Source organism: Erythrolamprus reginae, chromosome 5, assembly GCF_031021105.1.
Source record: "Erythrolamprus reginae isolate rEryReg1 chromosome 5, rEryReg1.hap1, whole genome shotgun sequence".
Classification (NCBI taxonomy): Eukaryota; Metazoa; Chordata; class Lepidosauria; order Squamata; family Dipsadidae; genus Erythrolamprus; species Erythrolamprus reginae.
Genome location: NC_091954.1, coordinates 3,731,904 through 3,753,882, shown reverse-complemented (window position 1 = coordinate 3,753,882; position 21,979 = coordinate 3,731,904). Strand labels below are relative to the sequence as shown.

Sequence of the window (21,979 nt, the reverse complement as noted above, 5' to 3'; positions counted from 1 at the left end):
AGCAAATTGCAAAAAAACAGAAATTAGGCAACAAAACACACAATCAGTAAGATAAACATTCTTGGAAGTATTTAAAACTGGGTCACATATTCCAGCTATATATGATATATTCAAAAAAAAATTCCTTTTATAAAATCAGAGTTGCCAGCCAGAGGCTATTTGCTTTAAATAGCTTGTTCCTTTCATCACCCATGCCATCAAGTTGTCCCAAAAGTGCTTTTCCAAAAAGCAACTTAACTTTCTTGCAAAAGGAAGCTTTGGGGCTCACCTTGATGTATTAAGACATATTTTTCTCCCCTTCCCTCTGAATAGGGAAGTAAGGAATCTATGCCCCTTATCATTTCCTGCCAATGCCTCCCTTCCCTCCCTTGCAAATTAAGGGATGGAAAAGGATTGCTCTGTTATAATGGAAATTATCATTACAAAAAGGAGAGAAGCAAGCAAACAGCATTCAGCCACCAATTGTTTTGAATACACTGGCAGTTTTTAGTTATCTGGAATTCTGAGGCATGGTCCATCTAATGAGCTTTATAACATCTTTCATGTGTGCGTTTGCATGTGTGCATGTAACAATTTACACATTTATTGTTCGACAGAATTTTTTGGGGCCTAATACAGAACTGGAAGTGGGTTTTCCTGTACCTTCCTGTCTCCTAACCCAGGGCTCCCCAAACTTGGCAACTTTTAAGACTTGTGGACTTCAACTCCCAGAATTCCAGAGATTTAGCCAAAATAGACAAAAAGTTTACATCCAGATGTTGGAAGGATAAAACAGAATTTGGTGCTTATTATCACTTATGGTGGCCATGTGAAAAAACAAAGAGCTACAGGCAGTGTTCTCTCTAATATTTTTGGGGGGTGGGCGGAAAAGTATAGTGTCTGAGCGGCAGTCCCTTCGGGACTGGGTGGCACAGAAATATTAAATAAACAAACAAGCAAACAAAAAACCCACCCTGTTTTACCTCAGAGAATTTCAAAATAAAATACTGTACTGTGTGTCTATAACTGAGCTCATAATAGGGCAACTCTATCAATATCAAAATGCCACTTAAATAGTTGATCTAGTTTCAAACTAGATTTTGATTTTCTTTCTCTCTTACTTACTCCCATTCTTTTTCTTTCTCTTTTCCTTCCTCTCTGTTTTCTATCTGTTTCTCTCTCTTCCTCTCTTCCTCTCTCTCTCCTTCCCTCTCACTCTTTCCCTCTCGGCTTCTGGGCAGGTTTGGAAAACTCTGAGTTGATGATGATTTTTAAGTGAGCGATTGCTCACTGCTCAGCTTAGAGGGAACTATGGCTACAGGGAAGAAAATAGAAATTGGTTAGAAGCAATTTTAGGAAGAAAAATAGAAAAAAACCCGGAGCTCTTTTTATTGGGAATAATGCGTGTAAAATTTGGAAAAATGCCAGATATATTTAATTTTTCACATAACAACCACGGCAAGAATAATATTTGCACCAATATTGGAAAAATGAAAATGTACCGACAGAGGAAGATATAATAGAAAAAAATCATAGCATGTGCGGAGATGAATAAATGAACATTGGAATTTAAAAATAAGGAAGATTCAGAATATTATGAAAGTTGGGGCAAGTTCTAGGGCTGGCTGGAGAAAAGGAAAAAGTAATAAATGTATACATAGTAATAACATTATTAACTAGAATGAAAAGTTTTTTAAAAATGATATTTCTTAGTGACAAATGAGTTAAGGGAAAACAGCTATAGGATTAGACACAGAAGAAAGATCAATGTTGATTTGTTTATAACAATATGCTAAAGAGGGGTGGCATACAATATAATAAATTATTATTATTATTATTATTATGTAATAGGTTGTGAGCACAATAAGAACTGTAACAATCAAATGAAAAATCAAGAAGAATCAGAATTTTATAAAATTTGGGAAAGGGTTTATACATGGTTGAACAAAAAAATGCTTAATGAATTATAAAAATAGTTGAATTTACTATTCTAAAATGTTTTCAAATAGAGAAATGTAATAGATAATTTTTTATTCCTCTGAATTGATCTAATTAACAACAGTTTTTCCTTTCTGTATTATGAAGACTTCTATTTTGAGATTGTAGCTCCTTTTTTATGTTATGTGCTTTGTTTGGGTTTTAGGTTTGTGATGTTTTGTTTTTCTTTTGAAAAATAATTTTAAAAAATTAAAAAAAGAAATGTAACACAGATTTGCTACACAATATTTTAAATGTCTTTTGTTTTGCGTGTTACGTACATATGTGTAGAAATAAAACATTTTGTAATTTAAATAAAATAAAAAAGGGAAAATTACTTCTTCCAGATTCTGCACGATTTCCTATTTACAGATTAGAAGAGAGGTATACAATCTTGGCAACTTTTAAGACTAATTTTAAAAAAAGTCTTAAAAGTTGCCAAGATTGTTGACCTGTCTTCTAATCTGTAAATAGGGAATCGTGCAGAATCTGGAAGAAGTAATTTTACTTTTTTAAATTTTCCTAACATTTTGCAAAATTAATATGCATGTCATTAACAACATATACAACAACATATATGGTTGATGACATGCATATTGTTTTTTAAACAATATATTTATTAATTTTTCCCCATTTTAAAAACAATACATAATCATATTTACAGGTGAATCAACATCATATACACATTTTTATCAACATTGTCTTTTAATTGTTTTTGAACTTCTTGATATTTTATTTCTGTATTTAGTTTGAGTTTCTTTTTTTGTCCATTGATACCATTTTGTCCTGATTTCATAGTAATCCGAATCTTTTTGATTATTTAATTCCATTGTCAATCTGTCCATCTCTGCGCAGTCGTATATTTTCTTGATGATCTCCTTGTCTTCAGGTATTTGTGGGTTTTTCCAAGTCTGCGTGAATACAATCCTTGCAGCTGTTGTTATATGCAAGATTAAGTATTTTACATTTTTAGAGTAAGACCCTCTCATAATACCCAGTAGAAAAAACTCTGGTTTATATTCTATTTTTATGTTTGTTATTTGACACAACCAATTGTTTACTTTTTTCCCAATATTTTTTTGGATGGCATGCATATCGTTAATCCATGTACCATGTTGTGTTTGAGCCAAACCTTTTACGGTCCTCCTAACCCAAAATTTGTGTCCCCTTAGGAAAGCACAATCAAAGGGCAGGCTTTGATGGAGTGCAGAGTATCCAACTCAAGGGTTTGAATTTATTTGCAAAAGGGAAGTCTACTTTTGCAAATAAAAGTGAACCTCGCCTCTGAGAAGGCAAGGTCGTGCTTAGATAAACTGTGATTTCACTTTTAAGAAAAAAAGGAGAAGTTGTCAGGAAGGCTGTGTGGAGTTAGTCATGTTTGCTCACAAAACAAATGCCATTTATTTCAGGCTTGACTGCAATCCCAGCAAATTTGGCTACTTAAGAAATTACCACTTCGAGGTGTAACCCCAACATCCAAATTGTATTAAGAGCAACTGTTTGGCTTTATTTATTGCTAATCTATCAAGCTAGTTCCTTTCCTTTTAGTAAGAGCAAAAACAAATAAATAAATTTGCTGAACCAGGAATGCCAATTAATAAAGTCAGAAAACTCAATGGTTGGGGTTTTGGGTGGTGGTGGAAGGGGTGTTATAAAAATCAGGTTTAAGGCAGGGAGAAATTGAGGTCAGCGCTGGGCCAAAGGGGAAATGGCCACAGAATGAAAGGGACTTTGGAGGTGGTCTAGACCAGGGGTCTCCAAACTTGGGAACTTTAAGCCTGGAGGGCTTCAACTCCCAGAAAAGCTGGCTGGAGAATTTTGGGAGTTGAAGTCCTCTAGGCTTAAAGTTCCCAAGGTTGGAGACCCCTGGTCTAGACCAACCCCTTACTCAAGCAGGGGACTCTATCTTAAAAACCCCTCTTAGTAGTAGCGACTGCGAAAGAGACCTCGGAGTCTTGGTGGACAATCAACTAAACATGAGCCACCAATGTGCAGCAGCAGCTAAAAAAGCCAACACAATCCTAAGCTGCATCAACAGGGGAATACACTCCAAGACCAGGGAAGTCTTAATACCACTCTACTACGCCCTGGTCCGACCACACCTGGAGTACTGTATTCAGTTCTGGTCGCCACACTTCAAAAGAGACATTGAAACTCTGGAGAAGGTGCAAAAAAGAGCAACCAAGATGATTAAGGGACTGGAATCCAAGACTTACGAAGAGAGACTGAGGGAACTGGGCATGGATAGCCTAGAGAAAAGGAGGGCCAGAGCAGACATGATAGCAGGCTACAAGTATAGGAGGGGATGTCACAGAGAGGAGGGGATCACTTTATTCTTCAGGGCACCAGAGGGCTGGACGAGGAACAACGGCTGGAAGCTGACCAAGGAGAGATTCAACATGGAGATAAGGAGAAACTTCCTGACGGTCAGAGCGATCAACCAATGGAACAACCTACCAGCGGACGTTGTGAACTCCAACACTCTGGACATTTTTAAGAGAAGATTGAACTGCCACTTGACTGGTGTACTATAGTTCCTGCTTGGGCAGGGGGTTGAACCCGATGGCCTTCATGGTCCCTTTCAACTCTAACAATAAACAAACAAACAAACAAACAAACAAGTGATGTCGAAGCTATGGTACACGTGGCATAGGTGGCACGCAGAGCCATATCTGCTGGCACACGAACCATTGCCCTAGCTCAGCTCCAACATGCATGTGTGTGCCGGCCAGCTGATTTTTGGCTCACACAGAGGCTCTGGAAGGGCGTTTTTGGCTTCCAGAGACCCTCCAGAGGGATAGGAGGGGGCATTTTTACCCTCCCCTGGCTCCAGGGAAGCCTTTGGAGCAGAGGTCTTCAAACTTGGCAACTTTAAGGCTTGTGGACCTCAACTCCCAGAATTCTCCAGCCAGCTTTGCTTTTTTTTTTTTGCAAAGCTTGGCAACTTTAAGGAAGCAGGTTTGGACCCCAAGAATGGAGTGGTTTCCTTTAACTGTTAAAGGAAAACATACTTCGATTAAACACCGTTTGACAAAGAACGTCCTGCAAGTCGAGGCACATATGGGTATGGGGAGAGAGATATTTTATTGCCCTCTTTGGTTGCCCTGACCATGTTCTGGGTTTATGCCTGAATTGCCTCTTGGGTTGGGCTGAAAAGAGGTTTGGGATTCCCTGATTTAAACCATTCTGCTAAAACGTAACGCGTAACGCGGTTAAACACAGTTTAGCAAGCTACTTAATTAATTCAATGAACCTATTGCAATTCAAGGCTCAGATTTATCTACTTTCTGGAACTGGGTGTTAGGGCAGTGCTAACTGCAGAACCCATCTTCCCCAGCCAGCATGGCCATTACAATTAAGGAACCAAAGGGACCTTCAATAAAGAGAGAGAGATTTTATTGCCCTCTTTGGTTGCCCTGACCATGTTCTGGGTTTATGCCTGAGCTGCCTCTTGGGTTGGGCTGAAAAGAGGTTTGGGATTCCCTGATTTAAACCATTCTGCTAAAACGTAACGTTGACCACTTTTCCTTTAAGGGTATGAGAACATTAAAGAAAACCATACTGCGGTTAAACACAGCTACTTAATTAATTCAATGAACCTATTGCAATTCAAGGCTCAGGTTTATCTATTTTCTGGAGCGGGTGATAGGACAGTGCTAACTTCCAAACCCATCTTCCCCAGCCGGCATGGCCATTACACTTAAAGAACCCAACGGACCTTCAACAAAAGTCTTGGAATCTTCAACAGCTGGTCTCCTACGACTCTTAACCCAGAAGCCTACATGGGTAGACTTTGGGGTCTTCCAATTGCTCATCTCAGAAGGCTACCTCCGAAGCCTTCAGACCCCAACTTCTCTCAAACACCAGAAACCAGATGAAATGGACCTTTTGCAACCCAATTAAGAGCAGAGACCGTGGAAAGGCCATTGGAGGTTCTGAAGGCCCCAAACCTCCATTCGTGGGGGTCCGATCCTGCCCCCTTACGCAACTTTTCCTCCTTCCGTTGTGTAAACAAGAACAGGGGCCAAGAGTAAGGGTCATTTCAAAAAGCAAGTACCCTGGCCTCCTCCGCCCCTACCCTATTCCGGCCAATTGGCCAATAAAGAGATCCAGCTGGGGGAAGGGTCAGAGATTGAACCCAGGAGCGAGCATTATAAAAGCCCCATCCTACTACACTAGCCGCCGCGCCTGGTGATCGAATCCCGTGGGGTTTCGTCTGCAACGGGATTTTTTTTCCTTCACCATCCACAATGAACCGCAGAAATTCAAGTAAGAAATCACCTTTTTTTGGGGGTGGGTTATTTCTCCCCGATTTTCCCCTCCCTTTACATGGCAAAGCGGGAGGAGGGGATGTCGGCTAGCCGAGACAAAACCCGGTTTCTAGATCGCTTGCAGCCGGGAATCGAACCCCTTTTGAGCGGTTCGGAGAGAGCCAAAGTCGGGCGGAGGGAGAAAAGCCTCGAATTCGTTCCAGGCCCGGTTTGACAGGGGAGAAAACGCGAGGAGGGGTCATTTCTTTGGGTTTGGGGCGACTCCCGAGAAATCCTCGCCAATTCAAACGCGGCCGCGGAAGGCGCACGAACTGCGCGGTATCCTAAGCTTAAACCCGGGTTTAAACTTTTGTGGAGGCGACGCGAAAAGGGAGGCTTGCGTGCGTCCTGGACACTGTTAAAGGCGGCGTCGTGTGAACGGAACTCAGGCCGGCTTGTGCCAAACCCTAAAAGTTAATACAACCGGGCTCACCGGCTCGTTTGAAACCTCCGACTCGGGATGCGTGTTGCTCCATTGGTGTGTTTGTGTATTTGTGTGTGTGTTCTCTATTTGTGCAGGTTTGGAGACATGAACGCGGGGTCGATTCCCAACCCGAGCGCCTTGACCGAAAGGCCCTATCGAAACGCGCGCATCCTCTCTTAAATTGCGCTTCACCTTGCGCTCTTCTTCCCTGCAGGAAAATGGCCCAAAATCCGCGCTGCCAGGGGGGAGAGAAGGAAAAGGACCATTTTCACCAAGGAGCAAGTGGCCAGGCTCAACGAGGCTTACAAGATCAACCCCTATCCGGGCTACGAGGAGCGCGAGAGCTTGGCGCAAGAGCTCAGGATCCCGGAGGCGCGGGTCCAGGTTAGTTCGGGATGCCCCCCACTCCCCCCGCGCGCGTCCCACAGTTCCCGGAGTAAAAGGGGGTGACTGGAAGACCCCGAACGGTTGAAATGAAATAAAAGATCTTGGCTTTGTGCTAAGAGAGAGAGACCTAAAGTGTCCTCTGCAACCTAGATGTGGTTTCTCCCGTTTGGGAATTTTTTTAAAGAAGTATTTTGTCTGTCTGTCTTGTCCATCTCTCCCTTTCTTTTCCTCCCTCCCTCCTCTGCCTCTTTCCCTCCCCCTCTGCTCTTTGACTTTCTCTTCCTCTCTTTTCCTCTCCCTTCTCTTTCCCTCCCTCCTTTCTTTCTCTTCCTCTTCCTGTCTCCCTCTTTCCCTCCCTCTCTCCTCTTTCACTGCCTCTTCCTCCCTTCTCCTTCCCTCCCTCCCTTCTCTCTCACACTCCCTCTCTTTCCCACTCCCTCTCTTCTCTTTCCCTTGCTATTTCCCTCCCTCTCTCCTCTTCTTCTTCCTCCCTTCTTTCCCACTCCCTCTCTTTCCCACTCTTCCTCTTCCTCTCTCTCTTTCCCTCCCCCTTCTATTTATTTATTTATTTTATTCATTCATTCATTCATTCAATTTTTATGCCGCCCTTCTCCTTAGACTCAGGGTGGCTTACAACATGTTAGCAATAGCACTTTTTAAAACAGAGCCAGCCTATTGGTTATGACCTATAAAGCCCTACATGGCATCGGACCAGAATACCTCCGGGACTGCCTTCTGCAGCACGAATCCCAGTGACAGATTAAGTCCCATAGAGTTGGCCTTCTCCGGTCCTATTGACGTCTGGCAGGACCCAGGGGAAGAGCCTTCTCTGTGGCGGCTCTGGCCCTCTGGAATCAACTCCCCCCAGAGATTAGGACTGCCCCCACCCTCCTTGCCTTTCAAAAGCCTCTGAAGACCCACCTATGTCGCCAGGCAGAGGAAATTAATATACCCCCAGCTACCGCGGTTTTATGGATGGTTTGTTAGGTTGTGTGATTGTTTTCTTTTTTATAATAATGGGTTTTAAATTGCTTTTTATCATTAGATTTCTACATGTTGTATTACTGTTGTGAGCAGCTCCGAGTCCTCGGAGAGGGGCGGCATACAAATCTAATAAATTATTATTATTGTTTCTCTTTCTCCTCCTCTCCCTCTTTCTTACTTTCCCTCCCTCTTCCTCTTCCTCCCTTCTCTTTCCCTCCCTTTCTCCTCTTCCTCTTCCTCCCTTCTCTTTCCCTCCCTCTCTCCCCTTCCCCTTCCCCCTTCTCTTTCTCTCCCTCTCTCCTCTTCCCCTTCCCCCTTCTCTTTCTCTCCCTCTCTCCTCTTTCTCCCTTCTCTTTCCCTCCCTCTCTCCTCTTCCCCCTCCCCCTTTCCCTCCCTCTCTCCTCTTCCTCCCTTCTCTTTCCCTCCCTCTCTCCTCTTCCTCCCTTCTCTTTCCCTCCCTCTCTCCTCTTCCTCCCTTCTCTTTCCCTCCCTCGCTCCTCTTCCTCCCTTCTCTTTCCCTCGCTCTCTCTCTCCCCCCCCCAAACTAAACCCCTGCCTTCTTTTTCCCCCAGGTCTGGTTCCAAAACAAAAGGGCCCGGCCTTCACCCCAGCACGCCAAAGAAAGCAGCCGGCCAAGTAGTGACCCATCGGAGTCCAGGCTCTCACCCGACGATGTTGACTGTTTGTCCTTCACAGATGGACTTACTTGGGCTGACCCGTGGCCCCAGGGAGGAAACTGGACCTTCCTGGGACAGTCTCAAGCCTTCCAACCCATGGAAGTGAGCCAGGAAGTAGCTCCTCCGACGGCGCAATATTGCGCCCCCGTCGAGCCCGCTTTCTCGGCCCTGCAGGGCTTCTGGGATGCCAGGGCGCCTTCGGGATCCGAACTCGTCCCCACTCTTCCTTCACCTCCGCAACAGCACCCCCTCCTGCAATCTCCCCAAGGCGCCTTCTCTTATCCCGCCTACCACCCGCAGCTGGCGGGGGATCCTTTCTACCCCAGCCAGCCCTGTTCGTCCTCCTCTCCCGACCCAGCCTTGGGTGTCCACGGAGCCGCGGACCTGCTAGGGCCCTTCGGTTTGGGCTTGGCGCAGGGGTCGGCTCCCCACGGAGAGGCGCCCCAGCCTCCGTTTTACGGGAACGAAGCGGTGAACTGGGAGAACTGGAGGTAGCCGGTCTCCCGATCTCTCCGTTTGCGCATTCCCAGGCCCGTCAAAGCGTCCGTTTCGTTTATTCCTCGGAGCGGTTCGCTGGGGAGACGCGTCTCTGAAAAGGACTTGAGAAGAACGCGCGTCGGAAGACGCTGCTCAGGAACGGACTGTCTGCAATGCATTATTTATTAAATTTATATTTTTATTATTTATGTAATAAAGTACTTGTTCGATTCTGGCGATCCGCATTTGCTTTCTTAATTCCAACCACGAGGCCAAGTTGAAAACATTAACAATTTTTATAAATCCAATAAATAAATAAATAATGCAGTCTGCACTGGTTGCCGATCAGTTTCCAATCACAATTCAAAGTGTTGGTTGTGACCTATAAAGCCCTTCATGGCATCGGACCAGAATATCTCCGAGACCGCCTTCTGCCTCACGAGATGGGTTTTTAGGAGTTTGCGAAAGGCAAGGAGGGTGGGGGCAGTTCTGATCTCCGGAGGGAGTTGGTTCCAGAGGGTTGGGGCCACCACAGAATTGGCTTTCTCCGGGTCCCATCGACGAAATAATGTCGTCTGGCAAGACCCAGGGAAAGAGCCTTCTCTGTGGCGGCCCCGACCCTCTGGAACCAACTCCCTCCGGAAATCAGAACTGCCCCCACCCTCCTTGCCTTTCGCAAACTCCTAAAAACCCATCTCTGCCATCAGGCATGGTTAAATTGATCCCCCCCCCCCCCGCCGTTTCATTTAATGTATGGTTTGTTTGGGATGCATGACTTTTTATAATAAGGGATTTAAACTGTTCTTTTTTAACCATTAGATTTGTACTATGTATTATTGTTATAAGCCGCTCCGAGTCTCTGGAGAGGGGCAGCATACAAATCTAATTAATAATAATAATAATAATAATAATAATAATAATAATAATAATAATAATAATAAACAACTTGTCAGGGAGGGAGGTTACGGGCATTAAGTCACGATTACAGTATTGGAAAAACGAAACAATACCCAGGAAAAAATAATATGCTATGGAAAAAAATAATATCATTTTCAGAAATGGAAAATAAAAAAACCAGAGACAAGAACGAATTTATTAACTGCTGGGTTTGCCCTTCACTTTACGCTCTTACCTCCAGGAAAATGGCTCAAAATCGGGACGGCCAGGGGCGAGAGAAGGAAGAGGACCATTTACTCGATTGGGGGATGAGGGTGGGTGTTTGTTTTCCCGAGGGGTGAACCCGGGGCCGATTCCCAACCCCAGCGCCCTGACCGCGTTCACACAAAGCCCTATCGAGATGCGCAAATCCTCTCCAAATTGCGCTTAGGCTCTGTAGTATTCTTTGGGTGGCTCAGAGGTGGCATGGATGGGCACCAACAGGTGTGACCCAAGGCCTACACATGAATACTCAGCTCATTTCAAACAGTTAGCAGGATTTAGCAATTTTTTTGTTTGTTTCAGCTTTGCTGTCAGGGAGTTTTGAGTAGACCTTGGAAACTTCAACCTTGGGGCAAATTGCTCTAAGGAGGAGGCGCTGATTGACACCATCTGTTCTAGCTGTAGCATTCAAACATAGTTTCTTTTTCTTTTTTTTTAAATAAATTTTTATTACATTAAAAACAGGGTACAGAAAAGTAAAGGGAATATATATAGTGTACACTCTAGCAATTATAGTTTACTTATATAGCAGTGATTTTCAACCTTTTTTGAGCTGTGGCACATTTTTTACATATACAAAATCATGGGGCACATTGAGTGGGGGGGGGCCTAAAAAAAGTTTGGACAAAAAAAATCTCTCTCTCTCTTCCTCCCTTTCGCTCTATTTCTCTCCCTCTTTCTCTCTCTTCCTTCCTTCCTCTCTCTCTCCATCCCTTTCTTTCTCTCTCTCTTCCTTCCTCTTTTTTGCTCTTTCTATCTCTCCCTCCTTCCCTGCCTATCTTTCTCTCTCTCTTGCTTTCTTTCTCTCTCACTTTCTCTCTCTTGCTTTCTTTCTCTCTCTCTCTTGCTTTCTTTCTCTCTCTTTCTCTTTCTCTCTCTTCCTGAGCTTCGCGGCACACCTGACCATGTCTCGAGGCACACTGGTTGAAAAACACTGTTATATAGCATGCGTGATTGGGGAAGGAGAGGGAAAGAAAGGAAAAGGGATTTAGAAAGAAGGAAAGAAGTACAAGAGGAGGACGAATAGAAAAATAAAGTAAAAAAAAAAGAGTAGTAAGAAGACTGGGGGGGGGGCAGCGTTAGAGCTGGAGCTTCTGTTTTGCGGCCTGTAGTTTAAGCATATAGGTGGTATATGTTTTCCTGAAGTTTTATCCATATGTATTTGACGTAGTTGCTAGTGTCATCATTTATCAGCGATTTATACATTTATTCATTCAGTTTCTTTGTGGTTCAAAATTTGTGTCGATCGATGTTTACATTTTATCGTTTCCATTTAGTATTATGATTCGTGTCGTTATTTACTGGTTTTACATGCTGTTTTAGTTGGACATTTTTCTTGATGTATAATTTTTAAGTAATTTCTTTTTTTTAACCAATGGTACCATAGTTTCTTATGTGCTGTCAATGCTTTCTATAAACTCTAAAGCTTTGTCCTTACACCCGCTTATTATAAGTTACTTCATCTTGTAACACTGCGCATGAGAAGTAGGAGGGGAGATAACAGTTCATTATAAAAGAGCGGACTGAAACATTTTAAAGAGCCCTCTTTTCTTCTTCTGGCTTTTGTATTTCTTTGTATCGTTTGCAACTTTACAACGCTCTTAGGGTCCCCACCCTCCTCTTCTCCCTTCCCTTCAAGAAAATGGGCCAAAATACGGACTGCGAGGGGGGAGAGAAGGAAGAGGACCGTTTATTCGAAGGAGCAAGTCTTGACCGCGCGGGTCCTCTCCAAATTGCGCTTCAACTTACGCTCTTCTTTTCAGGAAAATGGCCCCAAATTGGGACTGCCAGGGGTGAGAGAAGGACGAGGACCATTTATTCCAAGCAGCAAGTCTTGGACCGCGTTCACACGAGCCCTAGCGGGAGGCGCGCACCCTCTCCAAATGGCGCTTCACCTTACGCTCTTCCCGAGACCCAAATTCGGGAGTGCCAGGGGTGAGAGAAGGAAGAGGACCATTTACTCGAAGGGTCAAGTGGCGAGGCTCCCCGAGGGTTTCCAGGCGCACCCGTATCCAGGCTACCAGGCCCCGTCAGAGCTTGGCGCGCCAGCTTGGCATCCCGGAGGCGCGGATTCACATAAGTTCGGGATGGCCCCGCGCGCGTCCCCACAGATATTTCCATTGTGAAAATACCCTAAGTACAGGGACCAACAGCAAAGGTTATTTTAAAACGCAAATGTCCTGACCCCCTCTCCTCCGATTGGCTGGTGGGGATGGGGAGGGAAAGAGTTTGAACCCAGGGGCCTTCCAGTGAGCTGCCCCGAGTCTGCGGAGAAGGGTGGCATACAAATCTCATAAGTAAAATATACTAAAATACTTAAATAACGGTCAGTAAAATAATGAAGATGAATATGAGAACTATAATGGTGGTTTAGGAAAACTCTACAAATGAGTACTGTTTTGGAGGGCTTTTGGTAAAGACAAATGGATAAGATATAATAAGGAGTCTCCGGAGAGGGGCGGCATACAAATCCAATAAATAGATAGATAGATAGATAGATAGATAGATAGATAGATAGATAGATAGATAGATGATTGATAGATAGATAGATAGATAGATAGATAGATAGATAGATAGATAGATAGATAGTGCAGTCAGACAGGGATGTGATCCAAGGATTGACTAAATGGTGGCAAAATGAGATACAAGTAGAGGCGCAAGAGATGAAAAATACAGTAGAGAATATAAGGAAAATTAAGAATACAAGAGTTAGGGAAATGGGAAGGAAAATATTACATAAGTGATATTACACACCAGTTCAACTCGCATATTTTCAGCAGAATGTTAAAGGTATTTGTTGGCATGGGTGCTAAGATAAAGTTCTAATCTCGGGGGGGGGGGGGAAGTTGATTCCAGAGGGCCGGGGCCAACTCTGTGGGACCTTATCGGCCGCTGTGATTCGTGCGGTAGAAAACGGTTCCGGAGATATTCTGGTCCAATGCCATGAAGGGCTTTAAAGGTCATTACCAACACTTTGAATTGTGACCGGAAAGCAATCAATGCAGCCAATGCAGGCCATGGAGTGTTGTAGAAACGTGGGCGAATCTAGGAAGCCCCACGATAACTCTTGCGGCCGCATTCTGCACGATCTGAAGTTTCCGAACACTTTTCAAAGGCAGCCCCATGTAGAGAGCGTTGCAGTAATCGAACCTCGAGGTGATGAGGGCATGAGCGACTGTGAGCAATGACTCCCTGTCCAAGTAGGGCCGCAACTGGTGCACCAGGCAAACCTGGACAAACGCCCTCCTTGCCACAGCCGAAATTCACCATGACTAATTAAACTGGTACCTGAGCTCTTAATGTTGTTAAAGGGGGACGTGGTTTAAATAAAAGAAGTGAATGAGTACCTGGAACTGCTTTTTTGGTGGGGATGGTTTTCAATAAACGTTGACCCCCAAAATCAGTTGCCTGGTGCTTGATTGTTTCTATCGTGATTTTCGACTGAGGTTAGAGAGGATGTTTGAGTGTCGATGGCTGAGTCATTGGAAGCCAAGTATATGTCAAAGAGATTTGTTTCTTCCATATCAGAAGATAAGCTGTCTTCATGGCGAGAGAGAAGGCCCTTGAATTAAGGCCCAACCTAGGAAGGCGGCTAAGTGCAAATAAGGATCAATCAATCAACCAAGGCATTTCTTTCAAATGTGTTAAAATTAAAACAACTCACTTGGATAATCCCAGCGACTGGTTAGGTCCCGCAGAGTCGGCCTTCTCCGGGTCCCCTCGACTAAACAATGTCGTTTGGCAGGACCCAGGAGAAGAGCCTTCTCTGCGGCGGCCCCAGCCCTCTGGAACCAGCTCCCCCCCCCCGGAGATTATAACTGCCCCCACCCTCCTTGCCTTTCGTAAAGTTCTTAAGACCCATCTCTGCCATCAGGCATGGGGGAACTGAGACATCTCCCCCGGGCCTATACAGTTTATACATGGTATGTTTGTGTGTTTGTTTGCTTTTAATAATGGGGTTTTTAGTTTTTTAAATTATTAGATTTGTTCTTACATTGTTCTTGTTATTGTTGTGAGCCGCCCCGAGTCTACGGAGAGGGGCGGCATACAAATCTAATAAACAAAATAAATAATAAAAAATAATTCCATCTATCCCAGGAGCTCTTAATTTCACTTCTCATTCTCCTCTGGGACAGTAGTTTACTTTAACTGGCATGGTAAAAGACTTTTGCAAAACTCAAATCATCATTTATTTTCCTGATATGGGCTTACAGATAAAAATATACTGCTCAAAACAATAAAAGGAACACTTAAAACAACACAATATAACTCCAAGTCAATCAAACTTCTGTGAAATCAAACCATCCACTTAGGAAGCAACACTGATTAACAATGAATTTCACATGTTGTCAGCACATTCAACTTTGTACAGAACAAAGTACCGTATTCAATGAGAATATTTTCTTCATTCAGTTTTAAGATGTGTTCTTTGAGTGTTCCCTTTATTTTTTTGAGCAGTGTCTATTCTTATGGCACCTTTCCCTGAAGTTGATGAATTGATAAGTTGGGTCTCTTTGTAACATCTAGAACACTGTTCTAAGTATTGGTCTTGAACTGAAGAGTGAGTTGGAGCTTTTTCAATTTTTTGCAGCTGGGTTGATGGTTAATTAACCCGAAAACAGAGTCAAACAATTCCAAAATAAGGAATAGAATCCTTTATTGGCCAAGTGTGATTGGACATAGAAGGAATTTGTCTTTGGTGCAAATGCTCTCAGCGTTCATAATGAAAAATAAAATACATTCATCAAGAATCCTAAGATACGATACTTAGTGATAGTCTTAGGTTACTAATAAGCCATCAAATCGTGCTCCATCGCTCCGTGCAAACAAATTATTCCCTCAACACTTGTCAAACGATTTACTAAGTCTGAACTACTATTTAACCTTCTCATCGGTCCCATCAACCATCTCCTCCCACTAATGACTATGTAACTTGGTTGCTTGTATCCTTACAATTTATATCGACCAGTTCCTAATATGATTTGATTGCTCATTTGTACCCAGACTATCCTTAAGTGTTGCACCTTATGATTATTGACAAACGTATCTTTTCTTTTGTATTCATGGAGAGCATATTAACAGAGGGATAGAATCAAGATCAGCTGAAGTGTTAATACCACTTTATAAGGCCTTGGTAAGGCCACACTTGGAATAGGCATTCAGCTTTGATCACGATGCAAAAAGGATGTTGAGACTCTAGAAAAAGTGCAGAGAAGAGTGACAAAGAGGATTAGGGGACTGACTGGAGTCAAAAACATATGAAGAACCCTTGCAGGAACTGGGCATGGCTAGTTTAATGAAAAGAGGGACCAGGGGAGACATGATAGCAGTGTTCCAATATCTCAGGGGTTGCCACAAAAAAGAAGGAGTCAACCTATTCTCCAAAGCACCTGAGGTTAGAACAAGAAGCAAACAAGGAGAGAAATGATTTAGAACTAAGGAGAAATTTCTTGACAGTCCGAATGGTCGATCAGTGGAACAAACAGCTTGCCTCCAGAAGTTGTAAATGCCCCAACACTGGAAGTTTTTAAGCAGAAGCTGTCTGAAGTAGTGTAGGGTTTCCTGCCTAAGCAGGGGGGTTGGACTAGATAGAAGACCTCCAAGGTCCCTTCCAACTCTGTGTATGTACCAAAGACAAATTTCTTGTGTGTCCAATCACTCTTCACCAATAAAGAATTTACTCTACTCTACTCTACTCTACTCTACTCTACTCTACTCTACTCTACTCTACTCTACTCTACTCTACTCCTCTCCACTCCTCTCCTCTCCTCTCCACTCCACTCCTCTCCACTCTGTAAGACAACTTGACTTGAAATTGATATTGGCTTGACTTCAAGTTGACCTCTTGATATAGTTTCTCTTGAAATGGCCCTTCCCTTTCCAGCTGTTTTTATAATGGCTCTTTCGGACCTTTATAATGTTTTGTTGACATCCTGCTATCTGGTTTCCTTTTTAAAGTTTAGAAATTACCCCGGAATTTTATCTATTAGGAGTTACTAATCAGAATTATAAGAAAGAAATTCTATATTTAATTATACACATTTTAACTGCGGCTAGAATTATTTATGCGCAGAGTTGGAAAGGGGAGGACGTCCCCAAAGAAGAAGAAGTTATTGTGAAAATATTAGATTGCGCTGAAATGGATATGATGACAAGACGTTTGAATGATCAAGAAGATACGAAATTTTATGAAACATGGAACAAAGTTTATACATGGATAGATAAGAAAAAATAAGATATATTTTTAGTAAGCATAAGGTACTCATTTTTGCCTTGGGTTATATTAGTATTAGTTAAACTAATTTTCTTTAAGAATTATAGTAGCATTAGACCATACATAAGTAATATGGTAAGAATTTTAGTTTTATATGTGTATTAGAGTAAATTTGAAAAACTTCAATTTAAAATTTAGCAAAATTTTCAATATATAACATATATCTAATTATCTATTCTTTTTCTGTATTTGAATCTAGATAAGCGGGGAAAATGTATCCCCACTTTGTGTTTAATGTTTGTATGTCTGTTTGTCTATTTTATGAAAAATCAATAAAAAATATTAAAATAAATAAAAATAAATAAAGTTACAAGAACACTGGAGAGAGAAAAAATGGATCGTGACTGTTTTTCAACTACCATTGCAGTATCTCTATAATCAAGGGATCAACTGCCCCGCTTAGCAACAGAAATTTGGGCTTAAGTTGAGGACTGCCTGTAAACAGTAGTTCTCATGCTGGGTAATGTTGAACTACCTTATCTTTAGTGGCATTACAAAGTAATCTGGCTTTTCTGTAAGCTAGATATAATTGTTTTGGGTGGCTCCTGTAATCTTCTTCATAGTGTATCGTGGTCTTTTTTCCCCTTTCTGATTTGCTAATAAAGTGCGTTATTTGCTCCAAATTTGTATTGTTAGTTAATTAACTGCTGCTACTTTGCTTATCTTCAGCGGCTTTATCTCTCGATATCTTTTTTTTCTGGAGGATAATGGGCAAAAGTCCCACTGTCCCATTGTCCCCTTTTATCGTTACTTTTTACTTCTGTTTGTACAAACTGTTACTATCCTGTACATGTTTGACAAATGAATAAATAAAAAAGAAAAACGCTATCTGGAGAACTAAAAAGTGAGATCCAGCCGGAGTTGGAAGATTTCTATCTCTTTCATTTGAAAAAAACCTGAGATTTAGGAACAGAGTGTTGCAAAATGACCAGTGATGAGAAAAAGAAACCAGGGAACTTCAAAGGAAGAGTTGATGGAGAGAGTAAGCGAAGGTTGAGATTAAATAGTTTAATTCCAAAGTTCTGTGTTAACAAAAACGAACCATGGCCATGATTGGCCCAACAAGGGCATCTTTGATGCAAAATATTCAGCGAATGTGTACATTTAGAAAGAAGTTGTTGTAGCAGAAGGGGCTGAAAAGGGAAGCCACAAGCCATCAAGACAACTTTGTGCAAAATGGACACTTCCTGCAATTTTTTTTGCACTGAATAAAACAAAGCCAGGCTACGTTTCCTTCTTTAAGAAAATAATCCAAAATCTATTCCACAAAGACCTGAAAAATCTGCATTAGAGATGTTTTTTCCCCCTTCTCTCCATGTTAAATTATTATTCCCATCATCTAGAGCAGGGGGCTCCTCCAACCTCGCAACTTTAAGACATGTGGGACTTCAACTCCCCAGCCAACTTTGCTGGGGAATTCTGGTTGCTGAAGTCCACAAGTCTTAAAGTTGCCAAGGTTGAAGATTTCTGCTCTAGCGCTAAGTTTTGTTAAAAGAGACCCTAGGGAATTGGGCGGCATGCAAATTGAAACAAATAAAGAAATAAATTTCACACACACATATACCCTCTATTATTTTCTTAGCCTAAATCATCTCTACTCATAGGCTGTTTTCTCTATGTGGCAGAACATTTGAGTCTCCTCTTTCTTCTTCTTCTTCTTCTTCTTCTTCTTCTTCTTCTTCTTCTTCTTCTTCTTCTTCCTCTTCCTCTTCCTCTTCTTCTTCCTCTTCTTCTTTCTCTTCTTCTTCTTCTTCTTTCTCTTCTTCTTCTTTCTCTTCTTTTACTTCTTTCCCTTCTTCTTCTTCTTCTTCCTCTTCCTCTTCTTCTTCCTCTTCCTCTTCTTTCTCTTCTTCTTTCTCTTCTTCTTTCTCTTCTTCTTTCTCTTCTTTCTCTTCTTCTTTCTCTTCTTCTACTTCTTTCCCTTCTTCTTCTTCTTCTTCTTCTTCTTCTTCTTCTTCCTCTTCCTCTTCTTTCTCTTCTTCTTTCTCTTCTTCTTCTTTCTCTTCTTCTTCTTCTTCTTTCTCTTCTTCTTCTTCTTTCTCTTCTTCTACTTCTTTCCCTTCTTCTTCTTCTTCTTCTTCTTCTTCTTCTTCTTCTTCTTCTTTCTCATCTTCTTCTTTCTCATCTTCTTCTTTCTCATCTTCTTCTTCCTCTTCTTCCTCTTCTTTCTCATCATCATCATCTTCTTCTTTTCTCCTCTTCTTCTTCTTCTTCTTCTTCTTCTTCTTCTTCTTCTTCCTGTTCCTCTTCCTCTTCCTCCTCCTGTTGTTGTTGTTGTTGTTCTCCTTCTCCTTCTTCTTCCTCTTCCTCCTTTTCCTCTTCCTCTTCTTTTTCTTCCCCAGAAATCAATGTAAAAAAACATGACACTGCAAGAAATGAATGGTTTTTCACAGTAGCTAACAGTATAGGAAGAGTTTTTTTAAAAAACCAACCCAGAAATAGTCTGGTAGCATCTTTTCTGACCAGAACAAAAGACCAGACAAGTTTGCAGCCGATGAAAATTTATACTTTTATGGTGGTAGCATTGGTTAATTGGAAAGCGTGCCACCAGCTGCCTTTTGATGTCCCACTAACTATCCTAAACCTCTCCCCTCACACTATAATAAGAAGACTCATTATGTACTCATAACTGCTACATAAAGAAGTGAGAGGTCACATTTTCAGGTCAAGCAGGAAGGGCAAGTTGAAGAGAATGGGGCATTTAAGAAAGGCCCTGGGAAAACCTGGGGAGAGGGGTTGGCTACTCAGCAAATGTGCATTGGAACAGAAAAGTGAGTAGCCAGGATAAATAACTACATTATGTTGGCTTGGTCATATAGAGACAATGTTTTAGCACCATGATTTCTCCTCCTCCTCCTTTGTAACCTATGACTATCATTAAGGGTTGTACCTTATGATTATGATACCTTACTATACAGTACTTTTATGTTGTACCTTATGATTATGATTATGTCTTACTGTCCTATTGCCCTCATTTATCTATACTTACTTTGCTTATGTTTATGTTTATACCTATGCCTGCTATCTTGTACATGTTTGACAAACAAATAAATAAAATATATTTGACTCCTATGACAATCATTAAGTGTTGTCCCTCATGATTCTTCACAAACGTATCTTTTTCTTTTATGTACACTGAGAGCATCTGCACCAAAGATAAATTCCTTGTGTGTCAAATCATACTTGGCCAATAAAGAATTCCATTCCATTGTCTAATTCTATTCTATTCTATTCTAATGTCTCCTTTTCTTTTATGTACACTGAGAACATCTGCACCAAAGATAAATTCCTTGTGTGTCCAATCATACTTGGCCAATAAAGAATTCCATTCCATTGTCTAATTCTATTCTATTCTAATGTCTCTTTTTCTTTTATGTACACTGAGAACATCTGCACCAAAGATAAATTCCTTGTGTGTCCAATCATACTTGGCCAATAAAGAATTCCATTCCATTGTCTAATTCTATTCTATTCTATTCTAATGTCTCCTTTTCTTTTATGTACACTGAGAACATCTGCACCAAAGATAAATTCCTTGTGTGTCCAATCATACTTGGCCAATAAAGAATTCCATTCCATTGTCTAATTCTATTCTATTCTAATGTCTCTTTTTCTTTTATGTACACTGAGAGCATCTGCACCAAAGATAAATTCCTTGTGTGTCAAATCATACTTGGCCAATAAAGAATTCCATTCCATTGTCTAATTCTATTCTATTCTATTCTATTCTAATGTCTCCTTTTCTTTTATGTACACTGAGAACATCTGCACCAAAGATAAATTCCTTGTGTGTCCAATCATACTTGGCCAATAAAGAATTCCATTCCATTGTCTAATTCTATTCTATTCTAATGTCTCTTTTTCTTTTATGTACACTGAGAACATCTGCACCAAAGATAAATTCCTTGTGTGTCCAATCATACTTGGCCAATAAAGAATTCCATTCCATTGTCTAATTCTATTCTATTCTAATGTCTCTTTTTCTTTTATGTACACTGAGAACATCTGCACCAAAGATAAATTCCTTGTGTGTCCAATCATACTTGGCCAATAAAGAATTCCATTCCATTGTCTAATTCTATTCTATTCTATTCTAATGTCTCCTTTTCTTTTATGTACACTGAGAACATCTGCACCAAAGATAAATTCCTTGTGTGTCCAATCATACTTGGCCAATAAAGAATTCCATTCCATTGTCTAATTCTATTCTATTCTAATGTCTCTTTTTCTTTTATGTACACTGAGAGCATCTGCACCAAAGATAAATTCCTTGTGTGTCCAATCATACTTGGCCAATAAAGAATTCCATTCCATTGTCTAATTCTATTCTATTCTATTCTAATGTCTCTTTTTCTTTTATGTACACTGAGAACATCTGCACCAAAGATAAATTCCTTGTGTGTCCAATCATACTTGGCCAATAAAGAATTCCATTCCATTGTCTAATTCTATTCTATTCTAATGTCTCTTTTTCTTTTATGTACACTGAGAGCATCTGCACCAAAGATAAATTCCTTGTGTGTCCAATCATACTTGGCCAATAAAGAATTCCATTCCATTGTCTAATTCTATTCTATTCTAATGTCTCCTTTTCTTTTATGTACACTGAGAACATCTGCACCAAAGATAAATTCCTTGTGTGTCCAATCATACTTGGCCAATAAAGAATTCCATTCCATTGTCTAATTCTATTCTATTCTATTCTAATGTCTCCTTTTCTTTTATGTACACTGAGAACATCTGCACCAAAGATAAATTCCTTGTGTGTCCAATCATACTTGGCCAATAAAGAATTCCATTCCATTGTCTAATTCTATTCTATTCTAATGTCTCTTTTTCTTTTATGTACACTGAGAACATCTGCACCAAAGATAAATTCCTTGTGTGTCCAATCATACTTGGCCAATAAAGAATTCCATTCCATTGTCTAATTCTATTATATTCTAATGTCTCTTTTTCTTTTATGTACACTGAGAGCATCTGCACCAAAGACAAATTATTTGTGTGTCCAATCACGCTTGGCCAATAAAGAATTCTATTCTAAAAAAATAAAAATGATTGCCAAATGTATATTGTCTTTTTATCTACACTGAAGAGCACTTGCACACACAAAAAATTTCTTGTGTGTCCAATCACGCTTGGCCAATAAAGAATTCTATTCCATTCCGTTCCATTCCACTCCACTCTATACTCTACACCAGTGTTTCCCAACCTTGGCAACTTGAAGATACTTTGGACTTCAACTCCCAGAATTCCCCAGCCAGCGAATGCTGGTTGGGGAATTCTGGGAGTTGAAGTCCAAATATCTTCAAGTTGCCAAGGTTGGGAAACA

General features: G+C 41.3%; 1 protein-coding gene across 1 annotated transcript; it reads left to right on the top strand.

Moving 5' to 3' along the window:
- The first annotated feature begins 5,710 nt into the window (after positions 1-5,710).
- Positions 5,711-9,452, top strand: LOC139168347 (double homeobox protein 4C-like). Its single transcript, XM_070753922.1, has 3 exons — positions 5,711-6,225; positions 6,905-7,074; positions 8,634-9,452. Exons 1-3 carry the CDS (start codon positions 6,207-6,209, stop codon positions 9,231-9,233), a joined length of 789 nt encoding a protein of 262 aa, XP_070610023.1. The 5' UTR covers positions 5,711-6,206; the 3' UTR covers positions 9,234-9,452.
- Positions 9,453-21,979: the final 12,527 nt, after the last annotated feature.